Source organism: Triplophysa dalaica, chromosome 18 (genome assembly GCF_015846415.1).
Source record: "Triplophysa dalaica isolate WHDGS20190420 chromosome 18, ASM1584641v1, whole genome shotgun sequence".
NCBI lineage: Eukaryota > Metazoa > Chordata > Actinopteri > Cypriniformes > Nemacheilidae > Triplophysa > Triplophysa dalaica.
The window spans coordinates 9,024,399-9,048,350 of NC_079559.1; the positions used below are offsets into that span (position 1 = coordinate 9,024,399).

At 37.5% G+C, this 23,952-nt stretch overlaps 2 protein-coding genes across 3 annotated transcripts; both read left to right on the forward strand.

Annotated features, from left to right (window-relative positions):
• The first annotated feature begins 628 nt into the window (after positions 1-628).
• Positions 629-5,361, forward strand: gpr61 (G protein-coupled receptor 61). The gene is given in 4 exon segments (XM_056773322.1): positions 629-1,121; positions 3,129-4,600; positions 4,603-4,659; positions 4,662-5,361. Coding segments are annotated over 3 exon segments (1,392 nt in total). The 5' UTR covers positions 629-1,121; positions 3,129-3,375; the 3' UTR covers positions 4,772-5,361.
• Positions 5,362-8,651: 3,290 nt separating this feature from the next.
• gnai3 (guanine nucleotide binding protein (G protein), alpha inhibiting activity polypeptide 3) lies at positions 8,652-23,578 on the forward strand. Of its 2 annotated transcripts, XM_056773353.1 has the most exons (9): positions 8,652-9,242; positions 14,016-14,058; positions 14,247-14,388; positions 14,562-14,719; positions 18,202-18,330; positions 18,412-18,541; positions 19,043-19,196; positions 20,204-20,414; positions 20,511-23,577. In XM_056773353.1, the coding sequence occupies exons 1-8, from the start codon at positions 9,125-9,127 to the stop codon at positions 20,392-20,394; spliced, it is 1,065 nt and encodes a 354-aa protein (XP_056629331.1). In that variant the 5' UTR covers positions 8,652-9,124; the 3' UTR covers positions 20,395-20,414; positions 20,511-23,577. The 2 variants fall into 2 exon arrangements, with proteins under 2 accessions (XP_056629331.1, XP_056629330.1); XM_056773352.1 differs by having other exon boundaries at positions 18,202-18,541; positions 20,511-23,578.
• The last annotated feature ends 374 nt before the right edge of the window (positions 23,579-23,952 follow it).

Here is a 23,952-nt window from a genome sequence, read left to right on the forward strand (position 1 = left end):
AAAATGTAAAGCCGAGCATTATTGTTTAATTGCAAACAGGAATGTAGAAACCCTTACAAAAATGCAATGTTAAAAGAACCCACCAGGATTACATTTACACGTTTGTCAGGTTTATATATACGCAGGTATACATTTAGCAGTATAACATTGGTCAAATGTGCTTCATTTTACCAGCAAGTTTGCTGCAAATAGACAGTTTTTGCAAGGGAATTCCATGTAGTAAAAGTTCAGAATGATGATGGCATAAATGTCAGAAGATATTAAAACTGAAGCACTGCTTGAGGGATACGCATCTTGAATATATTATTAACACAACCAGCCAATGACAATTTAACAAATTGTCTTTGTGGACTGTCTTCTAGCAGCAAACAGAAATATTTCTGGTTCTCCTGGACATCACCTGAACAGTATAACTTCTGATCATTTCTCTTAGACGCTTTGTACTTTGTCAGACTTTGTAACCACTAAGAAATTATTTGTGTATCATGAAATGTCTTTTGAACGCATAGATCCATGTAGGTCTGGGAGACATAGAAAGAGACTATAGAAGAACGTACAGAGGCTGTGTTTCGACTGATTTTAGTGGGAAACCGTGAACACTAGGACCCAGCGATGTGAGAAAGGCTGTTTCCTTGCCTGCATCCCTGTCTCCACTCCTTTCTGCTCTGCGGTTGCCCTGTGCGCGTGTGAGGGAGAGCACATGTTTATGTGTGTCAGAAAGGGGCGAGAGTGTGTCCGTGCGCCTCGCAGAGACAGTTGCGTCTAAAGAGACGGTGCTTTTGTATCTCTCCATCATCTCGGCCGCAGCAACACCAGCCCGTCTACCTGGACCAGTCGGCAGCCTGAAGCTTGGCTGACGGGGGAGGGGGCGACATCTCTTTTTGTGCGCGCGTGTGTGCGTGTGTACATGCGTGTGGGCGGGTGAAAGGGTGAGGGGCGGAGAGATGAAAGGGCCAGGTGAGGAGAGGAGTCGGGTACCTCTTTCTCTCTCGCTCGCTTTCTCTTCCTCTCTCCCCCTCATTTTATGCCTCTCTCACTGCCGTGCGACACTAACCCTGGAAACTGAAGAGGAGATCTTCCCTGCTGGACCTTTTTACTACTGCAAGCTCCCGTAGCCTCAGGTATGTTCTGATCATGTTCTCATTCTTATTTCATAAAGCTACTGTTCCTTTAAGTCCATACCTCACACCGAGGCAAATATATGCCCGCTTAAACTCGTGCATGCTGTAGAATTCCCAGACAGATGAGTATCAGTGGATTTCATGATGTGAAGCTTGCAGAATGTATCAAGTCTGGCTTTGGAGCACGAGGCGTCAGGTTCTTGCATGCTGGCGGTGACATGGAAAAAAAATATGTTTGTGTGCTTTCTTAGGAATTTAGCAAGCGGTGGCCTTGGATGAAGGTGTTGACATGGGTGAGATATGTGCAATGGTGCACTGAATCAGCTCACCTCAGGGGATTATGGGAACTGACATTAGACACATCATCAGAAGATATGTCATTATGGTAGTGGATTATTTAGGAGAGGTGACAGTGGAGCTCATGTTTGTGAGTTATAAGTTGTCATGACAGTAAAAAGTTTGTCTCACCCTAAGGGGGGGGGGGGATATGTCGTTGAACAACAGAGCTTGTTTTCATTGCTGTAAATATTGAGTCATGTGCATATTACGGGTCATATGTTTCTCTGTTGCCAGCCCCCTGATTTTTTTTGCTTTAAGGTTTTTGCATCACAACGTGTAGCAGGGCTCACTTCGCAACCTTTTGTAATGCAACAGCTTTTATTTAGCCTGTAGTGGACATGACGCATTTATAAGCATTATTAAAACAGCTGATCAGAATCCTCTCCTATAGAAAAAGTGTGTCTCGCTGATACAAGGCTTTATGACCGGACAACATAATTTTAACAATTCTTTACAACCCCCAAACACAAAACTTAAAGTGTGTTTTTGTTTCCTAAATTTCAACAATAATTTGACAATTGATTTTTTTTATTGTATTAAGTATTTTATGCATATTTACATGTCATGACATGTATGAGTTTCTAATTCAAGATCTCCGGATCTTTAAACCAACAAATAAAAAATTAGCACAATACATTTTTTTTGGGCATATTGCTAATTATAGAGCTAAAGTGAAACTAAACCAAAAGCAAATCTCATTGTAAAAATATTTTGTCAAATAATCTAATAAAAGTGAATCAAGTCTATTATTGTCATTGATTATGGTTAACATGATTTAAATACATGAGTTTATACCAATTAAAAGTATATAATTTTTATTGTATTTCAATTTATTTATAGTAGTTTACAGGGACATCGCACACTAATAAACATTCCTGTGTCAATGTATAACATTTTTGTTATTTAGCGACAAATTCAGAAAAATAAAATAGCAAACTAACACTTTGTTAGTAGCCACACTAACAGCTGTATAAATCAGTATTAAACACTCTCTTTTTTTCCATTTTTTTATTTCTGGTTTTCTTATCTTAATTTTTTCACACTATTTATTTTATTTGCTGTTTTGCTGTAGAACACTTGAGCCCACACCAAGCATTTCAATGTACAACAGTCGCTGACACCTTTGTGCACATGTCAAATAAACATAAAACTTGCTAACTTCCTAATTTATTGTACAGATAAAGAGGAGAGATTATCAAGATCATGTGCGATAGCATCCAGGTGCAGAAGCTCCTCCCTTAAACATTACTACAATCAATTAAGCATGCAATCATTCTAGTCACAATATTTAAGCACAAAACAAAGCCTCTCTGGTTACGGTTATATGTCCTAAAACAACAGTTTATATCTGAATTAGAGATGCTTTTGAGCTCTTGCACGACGTAACCACGCTGTGTCGCAAGGGGGAAAATGTGATGGATTGATGCTACTGTATAGAGAAAAAAAGATGGTACAGTGTTTTTAAAAATGTCATTGTTTTTAGATTTAGTGCGTTAGAGAGTGTGGAGTACCGCCAGGTGAGGTTATGACCGTAAACACAGACCACATGATTTGTAACTGTATGTTTATGTAATGATTTTTATAGAGTACACAAGGCATAAAGTGCATACCCGAGTTAGCTTATTTGTCAAAACAGTTGCTGACTCAAATTTTTGTCTCTTTTCACAGTTTCACCATGGAGCTTATGGACTCCAGCACGAGGAAGTTCCAGGGACTTTATCGCTGAATCCTCGAGATGCAACTAGATGTTACCCTAACATGCCCCAGCTTCAGAGAACAGCTCATAGAACCATGCCGTAACACCGCCAGAACTCCACCATCGAGCGGTGTTGCTGGATCCCCAACTTCATCAGGGGAGGATGGGTGTTAGACCCGTGAGAATCGCCTCCACCCACAAATCTCATCCCATCCTCTCATGGAGCTTACAACCACCCACAGCACACTATGGAACATCACCCAAGCCACCTCGTGGCGTCCAACCCAGCCCAACACCTCGAGACTGAGCGAGCCCAGAGATGGACATCTGCTCTGGACGCTTTCCCTGTGCACCATGCTCTTGATGAACATCTTGGCCGTAGTCGGCAACCTGGCCATCATGGCAGTCATCGTGAAGACGCCACGACTACGTAAATTTGTGTTCGTCTTCCATCTCTGCCTGGTGGATCTCATCGCGGCGCTGGTGCTGATGCCTTTGGGAATCTTGTCAGGGCAGGGCTTTTTTAATGAGGCTTTGTGTCAGGTTTACCTCTGTCTGAGCGTGGGACTGATCAGCGCTGCTATCCTCACCATCTCCGCCATCAACGTGGAGAGATACTACTATGTCGTTCATCCCATGCGCTATGAAGTGAAAATGACTGTGGGGCTGGTGGTGTCGGTCTTGATTGGAATATGGATCAAAGCCACCATCATGTCTGCATTCCCTTTATTCGGCTGGGCGCTTGAAAGAGAAGTTAAAGGTCCAGCGCTGGAGAAAGTGATAGGAAAAATTATTGTACCAAAGTGCTGCTCGCTCCTCTGGGTAGAACGGGGACCCCAACACTTGGTGTTTACTGTCCTCTTCACCCTTATGTACTTCCTGTGTCCGGTTCTTATCATCTTCGTTGTGTACTGTAACATGTTTAAGGTCGCCAGAGTGGCTGCCATGCAGCAAGGCCCAGTGCCCACCTGGATGGAGACCCCCCGGCCCCGCTCTGAATCTTTGAGCAGCCGCTCGAGCATGGCAGCCAGCCTAAGCGGAGCTCGGACCACCCCTCATAGGACTTTCAGCGGTGGCAAGGCTGCAGTTGTGCTGGTGGCTGTCGGAGGTCAGTTCCTTGGGTGTTGGCTACCTTACTTCTCCTTCCACCTGTACTGTGCCGTCATGCCCTCGTCTCTTGAATCTCTCGCACGCATGGCTCAGCTAGAGGACGTGTTCACTTGGATCGGCTACTTCTGCTTCACTTCCAATCCTTTTTTCTACGGTTGTTTGAATCGGCAGATCCGGGAGGAGCTGGCCAGGAACCTGGCTTTTGTTTTCAAGTGGGGGCGTCCGGGCGAGGAGGAACAGCTGCCCAGCAGAGAGGCTTCTATTGAGGAGAACTTTCTCCAGTTTCTTCAGGGCACCGGCTGCAATATGCAGCCAAGGAATTCCCAAAGCATATCCATCCTCAACAAGAGGAGGACAATCCTCTCTCCACCGAACTCCACAGGACTTCTGTTGACTTCACATTCCTGGTCAGATCATGGAGGAGACCTCCGACTTCATCGAACACCAACACATAAATGATCTTAATATATTAGACAACTGTTTCAAGACTAAAGCAGAACTGTAAGGTTGATATTTTCAGATGTGAAATATATATTTAATTGAGCGTATATTGTTGCTATGTTTTGCCATCTGATCTTTTTGTACTCTGCCCAGGAATTTGTACATAGCTTGTTTAAAATGTGTGGTTAGGTTTGTGTCATACCCAAAGTGTATTTTTCTCTTGAGGAGATAATTGACGTGCATACAGTTGTTGGACTGATAGTAAATGATCTTGTTCCAACACATAACCAATAGAGGGAAACTCTTTTATATGGGTTCAACGCTATTTGTCCAAAAGATGTAACACAAATCAACATCGTGATGTGGAATCTGTATTCAAAATGCAGTATGAACCGCAAGTGATTGGTGTAATTTTTAAGGCTCTTAATGTGAATTCAGACAATAAATGAGTATATATAATTAGTTATTGTATCAACACAATTTTGGAGCTCACACTAATATTGAATAAAGGTTGTTTGTGTGGTGGAAAGATTCAAAATCTTTAGTTGTTGCTCCTATGTGGGAGATATGCCGTGTTGCCGTGAATGATGGCTGTGCGCAATGTCTTATTTCAAAACGTTTTGTTTTGTTTACTCAAGAATAAATGTAAAATCTTAAAACACATTTGAAGTACTGCGTACTATCTGGTCGATTTAGCATCTTATTTCTTTTTTGCATATTCCGAGATATCAGATAAACAAGGCATTGAAACTGAAAACAAATACACACAGTGGTCAACATTTGAAGGGGACTCTAGTTGGAACCATAGTTGTAGAAAGTATCACAATATTTTTACATGAAATGTACAGCGCTTGGAGGCCATTTCATGGATAAAAGATAGAAATACTCTACATTTTGCGATCCCCTTAAAGCTATACTTCATCCGAAAATGAAAATTCTGTCTGCACTTACTCACCCTCTTGTCACTTCAAACTATATGACTTCTGCGGAACACAAAAGAAGACATTTTTAAGAATGATGCTAACCGAACAATGGCGGTACACATTGACTTGCATTGGTTTTGTGACTTAACAATAGAAGTGAATGTTCTTTGGTTACCAACATTCTTCAAAATATCTTCTTTTGTGTTTTCCAGAAGAAAGAAACTCATACAGGTTTGAAATGACAAACCTGTTTCCCCTATTTCCATCACTGAATACATATCTATATTCTGGTTGTACTACACTACACAGGCAAAATCTACCCAAAGAGCAGTACAATCTGAAAAATGGTGAATTTCTACTTCATAAAGATGCACATTCATGTGGCAAGCCTCACCAATCCGGCAAAGAGATAAAATCTTGGGTTACAAAAGAGTGAAGTCTGTTTACAAATATAGTAAGACAGCCTCTGTGTATTCAGTCACATTTTCCACACCTTGTGACACGGAGATGGTGGCTTTCACCCATGGGGCTCCAGCCATTGAGGCACCTGATCCACAAAATGGTGGGGATGATCAGATAGGCTCTGAAAAAAAGGCTAATAATCAGGTCAACTGCAAACATGTGCCACCTTCCTATTTTATATATTATTCACTGTACCTCTCCACCCACTCCCATAAGAGAGGAGTGTTGTAAACAATATAAACCACACACATATATATATAGAATCCACATTACATATATATATATATATATATATATATACTGTATATATACTGTATATATATGTGATGTGGATTATATCACACCTTCCCTCACAGTATCTCATTAGGTTTCACATCAGATGTGAATCATCAACTGCATTGTCGTTTGTTTGTGACACCACACATCTCTCTCCTCACTGCAGAAAGTTCAAGCAGAGACTCTTGTTCCTCTGCTTGCTTAAATACAGAGCAGATGTGCTTGGAAGATATGGTAAGGCAAGATATGGACTTTTGGACATCTACCATGATAATTTAATTTGATTTTTTTAACAATCTTGGAGTTTTATGTAAATACCATGGTGTTTGAAGATGGCACTTTTCCATACCACCACAGTACACAGTACACACTATTTTAAGTTGTTTTTAAATTTATATTTTTGCCTTGAAATAATTATAGTACAAATAGTCTCATGCATGATTAAAAGCTGTATTGTTTCCAGGTTGTTCTTGTGAGGCAGACAAGACTAAACTGTCAATGAGCCTTTGTTTTAGTGTGAAACCAGCATGTCTTGTGCCTGTGATCTTTGCCATAAGCACAATGGTGGCATTTAAAACTTATTAATTATTCATTTTAACATGACTGATATATCTTTAATACAACTTAGAATATATTCATCTGCTAAATTTACCTAATACAACTAACATGAACAAAAACAAACAATTGTATTTGTATTAACCAACAATAATATCCATTTTTAGTCACGATATCCAAAGCGTTATAACTAGAACAGAATAAATACTTAATTTGAAAAACAAGTTATGTTAAACACATTCAAAAATATATTTTATATTTACGTTTATTATGTTCATGTGTTAGTTTTGAAAACTCTTTGTACTGGTTAGTACTTAATATTTGGGTATGTGAACCTACATTTATAATCGTACCTGAATGCTGTTTTTAGTTTTTGTTTATTACAAAATAAAGTAGATATAGCACATATTTTGACAGAAAATGAGTCCACAGGAGAGGGTAAAGCTTATTATCAAAAAATTTCATCTAAACACAATATTGTCTAAAAAACATATTTTAGTATTTTACATCTATTTATCTGTTTTTATTTACATGCATAAACATGAATGCACACACTCGTGAACACAAACATATTGACAAACACAGAACTCAGTGCAAGTCACAGGTTCTTTGATGTTTGCTAAGCAAGAGGGAGGCCCTTAGCGGCGAAGTTCAAACTGCCTGACCTTTTAGCTCTGCTGCTTGTTCATTTTCAGAACAAGGTGGCTCCTTACTTCTGATTAGAGATCTGTTTTTGTTGATTTTGTCATATTGATATCCACTATGTACGTTTCATTAGTTACGTCATTGCATTGCGTTATATATAATTACCTGGAATTTCTTTAAATCTCTTTATCATATTTAAAAACAGATGTTTTAACAAAAATAATATGAGAATTAGGATTAATGCAGGATGTGGAATACATATAGGTTACTGTAATAACTGCTATTAAGGATGTGATCAATTAAAGGAATGAAGCTCAACAGGTCTTTATACCTGATGAGATTAATAGAATACATGAATAAATAATCAGGTGCCTTAGTTAATGGATCCAAACTCAAATGTATCTAAAAGTGTTTATACATATAAACCTACAAATCCAATCCAATCTTATTTGGGGCCAGACTACATGTTAAAGTATCAAAAAACTGCTCTCTATTTGATGCCATGCATGGGAACATTCCCGTTTTAAAACCAAGATCAACTGTGATTCAGTGGCGGAACACGCGGGCTTTATTCTCATCCACTGTGGGACCTGGTGTTTCCATGGTAACGTATCCTCTGTGACATTTCTCTGGCTGAGGGAGCGCGTTCATGAGCAAAAGACCCTTATCATAACCCTCCTCACCACATTGGCAACAATATATAAGTTTGTATGTTTGTCAGTATTTCCTAATGGTGTACTACAAAACATTCTCATTATACCAAAGTTTTGTTTATGTATCGAGCAATTTTAATGCGTATTTCGGTAAACAATTAAAATGTTATTAAAGACTTGACCGATTAATATTCAAAATATTTTTTTGTTTAACTTTGCAAAAAACGCGTTTCGTCTGGGTAAGCTTATTTTTATAATAAGCTTATTTTTCAAGCGCGTGTTTGTTGTAATCGCAAGTAAAAGTAAAAACAACTTATCAAACAGCGTCATCAAATAGCGATAGAATTGACCAATTGGGTATTTGTAAAATGATGCATCACAAGACTACGTTTCCCAGAATTCCTTGACAATTCGTAGCGCATTGCTCGATCTGCTAGCGCATCAAACGCGCGTCTGCGCTTTAACAAACTTCAGCCGTGCACGCTGTGATCAAATTTGCATGTGTCGGATAGAGTCTTGGATACCTTCTTTTGCAAAGAAGTAAATCTCTTGCTTTCCTTTCGACCGCAGATCCCCGATCGGTGGAAACTTTTTAGTCTTCGAAATACTTGCTGGGTTTCTGGTTTTGGATCCGTTTTCTCAGTCCGTTTTAGCGGTTCACGACCGGACCTTCTGTCTGACCCTGATGTTTTCATCCTCACCGTTTGAATGTTTTAACTGTAGGCTACATTCTCTCCATACGCTCTGCAGCATCGTGTGAAACCTGCCAACGCCTTCTCTCTCTCTTACACGGACTTGCTATTCTGCAAGCTTTAGAAAAGCTGCTTTCTCCGTCGAACTCCAGCGTCCCGTTTTAAAGGTTTTATTTTCTCTTTCTGCGCTATTTTACAACGGTTTTGAAAGATGGGTTGCACGTTAAGTGCTGAAGATAAAGCGGCGATGGAGAGGAGTAAGATGATCGATCGTAACCTGCGAGAGGACGGGGAGAAGTCATCCAGAGAAGTCAAACTGCTGCTGCTCGGTGAGCAATAGTTGTTTATGCAACTTAATGTTTTAATTCATGAATCATGTCGTGGATACAGTGTGTGTTAATCTTTGACTGTCAAAGAAAGAATGAGGTCCAAAACCAATTGACAACCTGTGGCATCTTCAGGAGACCTCATGGGTAAATTATTACATTATCAAGTTCAGCACAGTATTGTTTTTACTAGAATTGGCTTATATACGTTTTATACGAGTGTTACATTCTTATCTTTACCATATTGTTAAAAAAAAAACAGTTTGCTGCTTTTTATGAGAGAATTAAACACTCAAATCAAATCCCTTTATTGTCACTCAACTATATAAACAGGTGCAACAGTAGGTGAAAAACTTGGGTGCAGTTCCAACCAACATGGCAGTATGACATTTCTTGTACACATTTACACAGAAAACATTTCTGTACAAGTTTTACACCAGAAAATATTGTGTGAATAGGGAGTAAAATGTACTAGTGTGATTTTGTCAGTGTTCAGCTTTGAAAGAGTGATGGTATGTAGAAGAGCATGCATGTTTTGGACTATTAAAGAGGACTGCATGTGTATGGGTTTTCCTCCCTGGCGTAGATCAATCAGATCAAAACTGAAACTCATTGTCAAATTGCTTTTAAAGAGTTCAAAACATGGTTACAATAATGTCTTGGAGAACTTGAATGAATTTACTTTTGGAAAAGGGAATATTCCCATATTGTTCCAAGTGCCTTGTGGCCATTGGATGATGTCACTGACTAAACTTTACTGTGGTTTCTTGAAGAGGAGTGGTCAAGTATGGAAGGATATCTATAGCAGCAGTATTCCTGTGAAATGTGACATTCCTCCAACATGTCGATTCTTTGCCAAAACATGTCAAGAATTAGAAATGACACCCCGCAGCTCTAATCTCCGTCTGTAATCTTGATAATATTGTCATTCCTTTTTGTTCACATGTAATGTTTCGTTTCTTGAGGCTTAATGTTAAACAGAATAATGCAGTAAGAGTAAGCCAAAGGCAAACACTATCCTGACATTTTTCCTGTCTGTGGATCAGTTCTTGAAATGTTAGCGCCTGGGTCTTTGTGTGTAAATCCTCTTTTTCTGGTGTATTTTCTCGAGTTAAGGAACCCTTCCCCTCTAGGCATTTAAATACTGCATTGGGGCATGTTAAGGGTTTTTTACTGTGAATGCAGAAACCCAAAGTACTCTGGAAGCGGGGCGAGCATTTCAATGAGCCGAATATTACATGCTCTGTTAAACACAGAATGCAGCTCATAAATAAAAGGCTCTCAGAAAGAGCTCTCCAAGGACGGCGAGTTTTGAGATTTTAGCTGACCTTAGACCGATCCCTCTGTTGCTTGAGTGATCCAAGTAAGGCTAGAGAGTTGATTCTCTGATGTCTGACTCGTGATTCTTTACCGAATGAAAAGGATGTACCGATCATTGTGTATACACAGTTTATTTGTTAAAGACGGATCGAAAAGTAAGTCACTAGCTGCACCTTTTTGATAGAATTGAAAAGAATGGGGACCAGGCAGGGACAGTTGTGGTCGTTCGCCATATACGTATATTGTATGGAATCTGCTAGATCATTTGGATGTAAAACAAAATGAGTTCTGACAACAAGACTGTATGTGACTGCCACCAGAACATTTCAACTGTTAGCGATGCTGATGATGGTTGTTTTGAAATAAGCGTTTCACATTGAGGTCTAGGCTTAATCACATTAGAGGAACTCACTTGTGGCACATTGTGTTCTTTGGCTCTCCTGACATCAGCAGATTCTGAGGTTTTAGGCTCAAATAACTGAACTGTTGGCTGAACTGGTTGGTCAATCATGAGATTATATAAAACTAAACAAATACAAAGTATAAGGCTTGTAAAGCTTCATAAGCTTAAATAATCAAATGTAAGTGTTTATATATGATGCAAAAGATGCTGTGTGGTTCATTTTGGGGGGATCTATTGGCAGAAATGCAATATAATAAACATAGAGGTGTATAAAGACCATACATAATGAATGTTTTTATTACCTTAGAATGAGCCAATTCTATCTAGCATACACACACCGCGGGTCCCCCTGCATGGAATACGCCATGTTGTTTGTACAGTAGCCCTAAACGGACAGAGTTTTCTAGAGTGCAATTTGTAAATGCGTTACCTCCTTCGGACAAAGAAGTGAAAATGTGATGACATCTTAGCCCTGTGTCGACCACTTTAGTCCTTTCGAAAGGTAGGTGTGAGGGGAGGAGTGAGCCGATGGTTGCAACCTCGCCACTAGAATACACAAAATTTCCTACACTGGACCTTTAAAAACCTTATCGCATATATACAAATTTTACCCAAAATGGACATATTGTAAGCGTTTTCTCACCAGACCAAAATTCAGTTTTTCTATGAAAAGGGGAGAATTTTCAATGCATTTTTGCGTTTATTTATTTCACCATTTATTTTGCCAGTTCTGTGGCCCAGAAATTCTGCTTTTGTGCAGCACATGGAAGGACATGTTGGTAAATGAAATGACCAATTTTTTTTTTTAAAGTGCACTGCTCCTTTTTAAGTGTGTCGCCACACTTCTCATTGCAAAATTAATTCTTGTTTGAAAAAGCCATGATAATCCCCCATATTATTCAGTAGGAGCTTTGGGGTCTAGTATACTGTATTCCCTGCTCTCTTTTTGCTGCTTTATGTAAACCTGCCTTTGAAAAAAATCATATAAAAGCAAAAGGAAAAAGATACAAATCATAAATCATGGCTCTGCTCCGCTCAGCTTTGCTTGATAATAGTGGTGATCTTAACCACATTGCCCATGGCACAACAGCTTATGGTGTAATTACAGAAGGAGCAAGCCATTCACACGCCTATTCAAAGCATTCACAGATGTACTGTATATGGATATTAACACACCATGGCCAAGCCGCTTGGTCTCGGTTCGAGACACGTCTGCTTGGACAACATCCAGACCACTACAGTGTGTTTGACTCTAGTGTTTACTGTATGAATAAGTTAGTAAACTCTTTAGCTAATGAAGACATAAATAACAGGCACATTTTCTCTTTATTTCCTCTTTATTTTGTAACACTGGAATTAGAAATTAGAAAAAAACTGGAAGGGTAAAAGTATTTGTGATACAAAAGAGTTTCTAATTATGGAAATATTTGTAATAATATGGAAGTACCAGTTTGCGACATTAATCAGCAAAACAAAGTGTTTTGTTCAAAATGTATTGCTGATGTGTTGATGACACTGGCAGCCGGACACATTAAACCTACAAAATGGCTGTGTCCTCTCACACATTAAAAATACGCCAACATTCTTTTTATTGGTAAAGCTGTGTTTGATTTTCCAATCTTGCTATGAAGTGAAATGTTATGAATTTGTGATTTGCAAGTTAAATCTGTTAATTGTGTATTTTGTCATTTAGTAGCACATTAGCATTGGTATTTGGCCTTAAAATTAACATGCATGAGTAAAAAGACATACATTTGAGTCTTTAAAATCTAAACTAAACATCACAGTTCTTCTTTAACATCTAAGATGGAAAGTTCTCCTAGAGATAAAAATATGTCTTCATTTACTCACCCTCGAGTTTCAAATTTGCATACATTTCTTTGTTCTGATGAACACAGAGAAAGATATTTGGAATAATACTTGTAACCAAACAGCTCTTGGCTACCATAGTATGAAAAATTGCTTTCTACATTTCTTTGTTCAGTTGGAGATATTTTGAAGAATATTGAAAAGCATCCGTTCTAGGGCACTTTTGACTAGCATTGAAATTTTTCTTGGCCAAGAACTGTTCGGTTATAAACATTCTTCCAAATATCAATTTCTTTGTTCATCAGAACAAATAAATGTATATAGAATTTACAAAGATTTGGAACAACTCGAAGGTGAGTAAATGATGAAAGAATTTCTGGGTCAACTGTCCCTGTCCCTGAGCTTTGTCTTGACCTTATGCATGATACAAAATGTTCTCTTTGCTCTGTCATTGATGGGTAGTAGATTTTTTGTTTGAGCAAAGTTCACATCAGACATGCAAGAAAGTTCTGGATGTCTTACACCAGCTGCAGCATGCCTGTGGTTCCCAATGTTCTCCGAAGAAGTTTTCCACATGATTCTGTAGCCCCCAAAACCCACAGTTATTCACTCACACTGCTATAAATTTGAAATAATAGGGCCGGAAACTGTTCCTCAGAATGAGACGTAATTGATCTTACCCATAATAATGTATCCTTTTATTAATATGCTGCATGTAAATGCTGTTAGAAATGAACTGTATATGAAATAATAATAGTGTATCTACATCCAGAAAAAATTGTGTGCAATTGTGTCATTATGGACATGTGTGTTATTACTCAACAATCGGGATTAAAGCATTGGACTACAGTCTGCTGGCCTGTTTGCTTAGGTTTTGTACAAACATCTCTTTCCAGTTTCTAGTTATGAAGCCATCGAAGCGATTCATTTGACTTGGTTATAAAATGCTCACCTATCAGAGCTCCTGCTGTCCTCGCAAGCACTTTGGCTGGGGGAACTAACATCACACAAACCTTTCATCATCAGGGCATTTAATCTCACCGTACGGCAAGCACAATTTGAAATAGGAGGCTGGTTCTGCGGCTCACGCTGGGCTTGTGATGCGGGAGGCAGAGGTTGAAAGCTTCTTTTCATCTACAGCAGACCTTCACTCGAAGACGTGTGATGTTTGGGGTCAAGAGAATAAACTGTGTTTATCGATTTGTCATATCAACCTTGTGAATTATATTTTTGTCCTTTTTTAGGTGCCGGGGAGTCGGGGAAGAGTACAATAGTTAAGCAAATGAAGTAAGTCATTTTTATTTTTAGTGATCAGGATCTAATACAGTATGTATAAATACTAGTTATATAATTGTTATATATGTCAATAATAATATATATTCTGTATAATTATTTTATTTTTGCTTCGTTTTCTTCAGTTATTGCATCTTTGTTGATTTTAACTCGATTATCCTGTTTGATCTGTTTTCCATCAGGATCATTCATGAAGATGGTTACTCAGAAGAGGAGTGCAAACAGTATAAAGTGGTGGTTTACAGCAATACTATCCAGTCCATCATAGCCATCATCCGAGCCATGGGTCGCCTAAAGATCGACTTTGGAAATCCCGCCAGAGCAGTAAGATCCACTCACATTTTATCTAGAATGCATACTGTGACCCAGAAGCTAGCATTGTACGTGTCCATTTGGACGGAGTTACACGGCATCTTTTTGTATTCTTTCCCTATGGGAGATGAGCGACGAGGGAATGCGAGTTGACCTTTTTCCGATTTTCTTCTGTTTAAAATCAGGACGATGCTCGCCAGCTGTTTGTGCTTGCTGGCACTGCAGAGGAAGGGGTCATGACCCCTGACCTTTCTGGGGTCATCGCCCGGCTATGGAAGGATGAAGGAGTGCAGACGTGTTTTTCCCGATCACGAGAATATCAGCTCAACGACTCGGCGTACTAGTAAGAGCACTTATTTAAGACTCATAAAATGTTGGGACATCATGAATTTTGTACAAATCCCCACAAAATCCTCCTCATTTAGTTTGAATTAAAAAAAGGGCCGTCAAATGATTAATTGCAATTAATCACATCCAGAATAAGTTTGTTTTTACATAATATATGTCTGTGTGATGTACATATTCATTTTAAATTATTAAAAACATACACATACAAGCATTTATGTTACCGTATGTAACATTGACACTGTACGGGATTTACAGTTAAAGACCTATGTTTGTTGCGCCGCATCAAGTGTAGACACGGTCAGAGCCATTGATAGAAAGAGTCGCGTCTTCTACTTTGACATCAATGGAACAGTTTTTTCACATAGTTTCAATAGTTCCCGGAAGTTACTAGAAACGCATGGAGTTGCGACTAAACAGACCTACCATGGTAAACTTCCAACATATTGAAAGACGAAAGCCATTTAATGAATAAAAAATGAAAGAAATAAAGCATTTAAAGAGAAAACATAACTTCCTGGAACTATCTGAAGGCTCCATGAATCACGTGACGCTCCAGCGTTTTGGACTTCCGTTGGCAGAACTCTCTCTATCAATGGCTCTGTAAACGGTGTTAGAGTCTGTGCTAACAGAAGAGGTTTTTCAAACAGGATGATAAGAAGTCCCTTTTCACAGTAACACCGACCTAGCAGTAAGAGCATTCATTAGAGACTTAAACCATGAATTATTCTCATGTAGTTTATAGCATAACCGGAAAAGGTTATTCTGAATCATGCTTAAATCAACAATTTAAAATAAGATGATGCTGAATAATAAATGATTCATATTTGTCAAAACCAAATAAAAGTATTTATATTTGAAGTAAGATGACCCCGTCCCTTCAATACCTAGCGGTTGAGCTTGGTTTGGCAGTCCAAATTCAAAATATTGACATGGGTTTCCCCTCACAACTCCTCCTCCTCAGAATCAACGCTCACAGGATTTGCCAGACACTTACAGGAGTGTATGGAAACTGTCAATGCGTTTATCTGATCATTTATATGTTTGAAGTGTTTTGATGTTCGCAAGTAAAACTCAATCAGCAGCTCGTTTCAGTCCTCCGGATGTCACATATTGCTGTCTCTTTAAATCACCATAATAAAATTGTATATTACTCCTCATAAGTTGTAAAATAATATAGAATTTCTTTCTAAGTTTGCAACGTAATAGTACCAGAAAGGGTGGAATCTGTTCTGACTTTCACATATGCCGTGATTGTCGCAAAACTGGCAACCGAGCTGTCGAAATACACCAGTAGTGGGTAAATTGTCAGTGGGCGTGGTCACACAGACCAAAACAAAAACCGACATTCCGGCATGGAACGCACATTTGTGGAATAACTGGACAAACCAATATAGGAACTTGGCATGTTTCCTAATTGTCTACCAACATATTAAAGTATTGTTTTAATACAGTAAAATTATTACATACAGCTTTAAGAAAATCAAAAAATTACCAAACATTTATTTATACAATTTAAAATATTAGGAAATATAAATAAATAGATGTTAACAAATACAAAATGATATGCTCAGTATACAGACATATATTTTATAAACACAAAGTTTTTTTGGGGATGCAATTAATCGGCATCAATCGTTTCACAGTCCTTACTTATTAATAGATGAATCAGTAGTGAATCAGTATTTGGTCTCATGAATCGGTTAGGTCTAGGTTAAGACTGGTCTGTTTCACAGACAAGTCCCAGACAAGATTCATCTTGCTTCTCTTTGTCTTGTGCAAACACGTTCAGCATTTAAACTTGCTAGATTTCTGTGAGCACAGTGCAAAATTCCATCCCTATCCTTTTTCCACTTCCTTGTCTGTTAATTTTCCATTCTTCTGCCCCATTTCTATTTTTGGTGGTGACTAAAATGTTTCCATAAATAATAATCAAGAGTTCAGTTTTTGCCCCTTATTCAATTCATGCCGTTATGCGGCTTACCTGTAGAGTTGAATCTTCGAGCGAGACTGTGCATGTTTGTATCTCCTCTTTGCCCCGCCTCTCTGAAACACGCAGATATTTTACAAAGCTCATCACTCTTTAAAGCGAGGTGTGCTATGATTGGCCAGTTAACCAGTGCTTTGTCATTGGTGGAATACGGCAAGCAAGTGAAATGTTACGCCTCTTACCATATTCGGAACATCAAGTTCCCAAGCAATTGTACTGACATGTGATAAAGTGTCATCGGTACTTTCCTTATCAATTCGAGCCCAAATCTGATCTGGTAAATTAAGATTATCTTGCCGATGCATTAACTTTTCCAGCCCGACTTGAGCAGGATGTAAAGGATTGGTAAGGTTTTAAAAAAACATATTATGTTAAATAGTTAAAAACTATAGCTAACTGTTTGTCCTTTTATATACGACGTTATAAAGATTTGCCGTTAGTGATCAACCAGTGTTGGACAGTATTGTGCATACGGCACAGTATTGTGCAGACAATAAACCCCATTATAAACACAACATTTGTTTCCTCTAGTTGGAACTTAATTTTCTAATTATTAGAACAATTAGAACTTATGTTGTCCTTTTTGACGTTGTGCGCGTGTCTGCATTTGCAGATCAAACAAAGAAACAACATGCGCTACAAACACACGACAAACTCAACTCGCGCTAGTCTGTTACAAAGTCTTTTACAATGAAAATATACTTACAGGCTGCGAATCTGATGCGACAGACTTGAGAAGTTGTAATGGTTGGAATAGCCCCACTTTTTAACAAAAGCTTTCCTGCACAGCCGGCCTTGATCTCTCCCAAGTTCATGAAGTAATCATCTGTGAAATTCAAACTTGGAACATTCGGATTGTACAAATCTGGAACAGTATTGTAAATAAAATGTAACCATTCGTTTTTAGTTGTCTCATCTTTTGTCAGGGCAAACAACGAGGCTTTCTTTTCGCAACAAAACACCACAGCGTCTCCACGACATGGCTGGGGTGGCGACGACACAATGAGATTTACAATTACACCCACCCTACTTCCGTATAGATTTGTGTGGTCTTGTCATACCACGAACTGAGGTAGATTTGTGGGAGTGGGTACACAAAGCGTTTCAGGCAGGTCTGGGTGATCATTCGGTGATCATACATGCATGGGCAACTTATAAAACCAAAGACATAGAAAAACACGTTTTCGCACCATATGACCCCTTTAACTAGAAAAATCACAGGGATGGCTTAATGAAGTTAATGTAAATGACACGTTTCTTTTTTAGCAACAGTATTACTGTGGTGACACACAAACACAAAACATAGCAAAGTACAGTTCGTACATCAAATACCAGAGGCTGGAAATGAGGTGTGCTAGCGTTTGAGGCATGAGGCTTAATAAAACAAACATTACCCTAAATTGGTAATATTACAAGGTTTTAAACTAAATGTGTGTGGCATGTTGTTTTATGGTGGTTTTACTCAAACGTTCTTTGATTTTTTTGCACAGCTATCTGAATGACCTAGATAGGATCTCTCAGCACACCTACATGCCCACTCAACAAGACGTGCTGAGAACACGGGTCAAGACCACTGGCATTGTAGAAACACACTTCACCTTCAAAGAGCTTTACTTCAAGTTAGTTTCAGTGTTTATAATGATGGTGTTTTTTACTGGGGTGTGTGTTTTTCTTTTACTGTATTTTCTGTGCTTTCATAGGATGTTTGATGTTGGTGGTCAGCGTTCAGAGCGCAAGAAATGGATTCATTGTTTTGAAGGCGTAACTGCCATCATCTTCTGTGTGGCACTCAGTGATTATGATCTGGTCCTTGCTGAAGATGAAGAGATGGTGAGTTGAAACCAGGACATTCTAGTTTCACCGAACATATAGGACAAAGGTGTTTACACTGACTGTTGTTAAAAACGTCAGATTGATTAGTTTTAGTATTGTGTACTTTTTCATAGCCACCGCTGATGAACAGGATGTTGACGTTCTTCTAGTTTTGTTCTAGTGGTTTTCTCATTGCTCCTTGAAATTTTGTTTTCTCATGAGACCCAGTTTCTTAAAATATACTGAGAATTTTCCATGAATAATACAAAATATGTGCCAATTATTTGTTATACTATGTGTGCACACTATGTCCCTGGGTTAATGTATTTTAACACTGGGTTAAGCAATGTTTCCTGTTTGTAATTTCTATAAGGGGTTTTAGATCTGGGTTATAAAAGACTGTCCTAAAAATTGCTTTGATATACAATGATGAATGTCCTTCACACAGAAGCATAAACAGTGTAAAATATGGAACTTTCCGTGTTCTCTGAATCAAATATGGTTATGACGTTTTCACAGAATCGCATGCATGAAAGCATGAAGCTTTTCGACAGCATCTGCAACAACAAATGGTTCACAGACACATCCATCATTCTCTTCCTCAATAAGAAAGATCTCTTCGAGGAGAAGATCAAGAGAAGTCCACTCACAATATGCTACCCAGAATACTCTAGTGAGTTCACATTTTATATATTGCCCATATGATTGGATTCATTACGACAAGGTTGATGTTAATGTAAACAATGTGGGTGGATATTGCTTTAGCAAATGCAAGCATTTTGTCTGATATCGAGGCCTGAGTAAGAAATGATCCTTTGATCAAAGGGCATCATTTATTTCTTAATGTATTTCCGCTGATAATTTTTCTTTTTGAGGGGATATTTTTCTCTTTAATCATATAAAAACATCTCCCTGTTTTTCTTATTTTTATAGATATTAGGATATTAGCTTTTGAACAACATTTGAATATCCAGTCTATATTTGTGTTAACCTTCCAGTGTTTCAAAGTATGCATGTACATGTTAATGTTGAAAAATATTTGTTATATTGTTTGGTTTTACAAGGCTGAGTTTTTGTATTATGTTATGTAACATGTTAGCTTTAATGTGTTTTTGGTTCATTCCCGGAAAAGGCCACTTTTAAATCTTGCCTAATGCGAAAGCAGATCATCTTAGAGGCAGAATTAATGAATTATTGTTTGTTTAGAACAAGTTGTAGATGAAGAGAGGTATATCTGAGGTTGAGTTTGAACAGTTGAGGGTAGATCTCTGTAGCACTGTGAAAAACCCTCTGTTTGGTTCTGCTAGTCATCATCTTTCACAGCCAAAAGTTGAAAGTTGAGTCTTGCCAGTTTGTAATGTCAGTTTTTTAATGCCTCTCTGTCTTTATTTTATAAACACAGTGCACTTAAAGATGTTGTATTGTCCACACTGTATGACCCAGAAATCTGTCGGGTACTTACGGTGGCATGTCTTCTTTTTGCCGGTGGGAACTATTAAAGAAAACATTTGCATTTGTTACTTAAGATGAACATCTTAAAATAGGTGAAGTTTTAACTAGCGTCAAACTCGACTTTTATGGAGAAAAGAAAGTCATTAAGCAAATGATAAGACTTTTCCATGGGTGAACCATCCCTTTAAAAAAATTCAGAAGTCTCATCTTTTGTCATGTGACGCTCAGGTTCGAGTACGTACGAGGAGGCGGCGGCCTACATCCAGTGCCAGTTTGAGGATCTAAACAGACGAAAGGACACAAAGGAGATCTACACACACTTCACCTGTGCCACAGACACCAAGAACGTCCAGTTCGTGTTTGATGCAGTCACTGATGTCATCATTAAGAATAACCTCATAGAGTGTGGCCTCTACTGAAGCGTCAACTGTCCGCTAAGGTAGGTACAGTTTTTATGAATGAGAGGGGCAGGTCAGTGCTTTTCTTTTTCTGATATCAGCATTTAAGTTATTGGATATGACTTTTTCTTTTACAGTTATTTATGGAAGATTTTTGGAGCTTAATTGGCTGGTTGTTTCTGGTTTTATCGTTTCCTCTGGAGGAAAATAAACAAGACGGACTGCCACATCATCAGCGGATTAAATGCAGTAATGATGCTCATGCACTGCATTATGGGAACTCACTTTTCATGACCGTGATGGCCACTAGTACTTATTACTCGATTTAAGTATTTTAGTTTCAGGACAACTTCTTTTTTTGGTTTCCTCAGAAGATCATGACACACTACTATGCATACAGATCAAAATCCAGACAGTATCAGTGCATTAAGCTTAGATCAAATATCTTTATAAACATGTGTAAACTATAAGTTTTGAATTCGAGTTCATGTTATGGAACAGTGTATTATTTCTAAGGGGAAATAAGCATTTTGCTGTTTTTCATGGCATGTATGTAGCTCATTTATTACTTATTGTTTAGATCTGTTTTCAGGTTTACATACATTTGCATACACAGCTGAATTTCTGAGAATTCATTTGCTATTATGAGTGAAACTGCGTTAGTTAAAGTGGGAGTTGTTGCTGTAAATTGTGTTTTCACAATAATGAACTTATAAGTATGCTTTACAGTATTATTGTTTTTCTCGTCAAAACACATTAACAGGACAGGTTTTTTTCATTTGACATCGGATCACTTTAAATTATACACTATAAATAACACAGTACAGTATTTTTATATCAGTAAAAGTATGAGCAGCTGCTTCGCACAGATATATTTCTGAATGATGCATGAATGACCTCTGCTCACTCGAGAACTCTTTGGAACATGTCATACTGTAAAAGCAGGGCCATGGCTTTCTTTATGGCCAAATTTGCATTTTCTTAAACATTTTCTAAAATGAGTTTTATATGTTTTTGTTTAATCCTGTATTTTTTTTATTTTTAAAACAAACGGACACTGTGTGATTTGGTTTGTATTACGCTCTCCTATCCCAGATTAATATGTATAGACGGGTATATAGTTTATTCCACCGCAACACATAAATGCTGTGGTGCTATCAAAACATGTTTATGCATCCCAATATGCCAGACACAAACACTGACTTAACCAATAGCTTGTGTTTGGGATGAAACTGTCGGTCTGTTTGACCAATGGGGGGGGGAGGTGTTCAAGAAACTTGTCAATGTTTGCAGACTCTTTTTGTTGTTACAAGTGGGGCAGAAATTACACATTTCACCGTTTTGTTTTCCTTTAGATATCAGGTGCCTCTTTTTGTATAAAAATGTTTTGCCAAATATTTAATAACACTAAGGTTTCAATTGTTTACACACATTTGTCATCATACCAGCAATGAACTAAACTTCTACAGCATTTATTAAAATCATTACATTTAAAATGCAACAAAATTGTAACTGTTATCTGTAATCTGTTACTTCAAGATTTGGCACGTGAATTCTTATCTTGTTGTGACAAACCTTACATCGTTGTAAAGGTCCAGACCTCTAGAAAACATTTTTTAACAGATTTTTTTAGAATAATGTATGTAGGAAGAGTATTTTTTTTAAAGGGCTTCAAATTTGTTATGACTTTCAATTGTCACAGTCCCGTGTATGGGAAACCACATTTGCTTCCACAGTAGTGTGGGAATTCTGATCCAATCATGACAAACTATATATCGTTGGAAAGTTCTGAGACTCTAGAATACATATTTTATCTGTGTTTTATAAAATAAAGTATCTAGGAAGTGTAATTTAATATCATAAATTACAATAGTGTGTATCAAAAATAAGTACTGCCAATGGAACGCTAACATTTTCTTCAATACTTTGCATGTGAATTCTTATCTTATCGTGACAAACATTATGTCGTTAGAAAGGTCTAAGACTCTAGAAAACACGTTTGGTCAGTGTTTTGTAGAATAATGAGCAAGACTTATTGATTCATAAATGATTATTGATTCATAAATCAATTCATGAAGTGTCCATCAAAAATATAGTTTTAAACAAATTTCTTGTTTTGTTTACATGGTCATGTGGTTTTGTATTTTTTCATTGTGTTTATAAAATGGAAAAGTAAGAAAATAAGCATCCGTTATAAAATTTCAGATTTAGTGTTGAAACCACTGGAAACCTATGGGGCCCCCTAATGGATTTTGGTGGTGGATCAGCTAAAAAACTCAGAATTAAAATTAAAATTGGAGTTTTTTTATTACAAAAAATATGACAAAATAATTATAACAATAGTGTGATTTCTTTATTCAGCAATGATTTTCTAGATCTCTTATTTCAAACGAGACCAATAGGTCTGTATTCCAAAGAATTCATGAGTTACAGCCATTTTAGTGCCAACAGTGTGTGTAGACTCAAAAAGGGCTAAACCAGGATAGGGGGCATTATGAACCAACATGAACAAATAACAATTGCACAGTATTTGCAATGTATTGTAACTGCCGTTAACAAATATTAATAAATGGTTTATTAATATATAATTTATTGTTAGTGCATATTTGCATAAACTCATGTCAATGAATAAGACCTTGTTTTAAAGTTTTACTAAATAACTCAAGCTTCTACCCTTTAGTAGTTCAGAGTGAGTACAAGAACTTGATGTTTACACCCAGTGTTTCTATCACTATGCTTTTTATAAATGTTGACACAAACATTTTTTAAATATTATAGATTTAAGGCTTAAAAATATGTGTAGAAACTTTAAAAAATATATTTTATAATTTAAGTATTATTTAAATTCCCGATGGCTATCTTTGTAGAGACAAATTCTTCGTTTTGTGGTAGCAAACTAATCCAATAAAAAAAAAAAAATATGAAAATTTGAAAACGTACTTTTGCTCTGGAGTGACCATTCTTCTACGAGGACATCAGTTTGATGATTTGAGTTGCATTTCTAAATAAAACATCTACTTTTCTAGATCCAATCAATTCTCATTGAAAAAATAAGCCACGCCTTCTTTATGCCTACACACTGTCATGTGAACTTTAAATAATGAATTTAGTTTTTTGTGATCATGTGGAATTGTACAGTCGCCAGTTGCTGAAGTTTTGATAAAATGCATATGCAATCTATGCGCAGTTGTTTGAAGTTCTTATGTAAATGTGTGATTATGATCTGAAACAACTAATAAAATGTCTTCTTGAAAAGTACGATAGATTCTGAATTTTTAATGTCAATTTTCAAAGTTCATTTATCAAAAACTAAATGATTTTCAAAGTTACACCCAAAATATATACTTTGTACGATGTCTTACTATGATTGTGCATCAGTTTTAATATTGCGAACGATATCCAATTGCCATATTTGCATGATCCATTTAATTTTCTACTTTGGTATTGTATAATTTTTCTAACTGTGGCTCAAAATGTGTATTTTGTTCTAACCAGCTGTCATACTGGCACCTTTAAAACACATTTAGTATTATGTAACACATTTAGCAAAGAGGGGGTTTTGTACCGTGGTTAAGTCAA

What these genes read in the sequence shown, in the direction of transcription:
- gnai3 (XM_056773352.1), top strand. Translation starts at nt 9,125, where the DNA reads ATGGGTTGCACGTTAAGTGCTGAAGATAAAGCGGCGATGGAGAGGAGT. An exon ending in ACAATAGTTAAGCAAATGAA is followed by an intron (nt 14,059 to 14,246) that starts GTAAGTCATTTT and finishes GTTTTCCATCAG; the next exon opens with GATCATTCATGAAGATGGTT. An exon ending in ATGCTACCCAGAATACTCTA is followed by an intron (nt 19,197 to 20,203) that starts GTGAGTTCACAT and finishes TGTGACGCTCAG; the next exon opens with GTTCGAGTACGTACGAGGAG.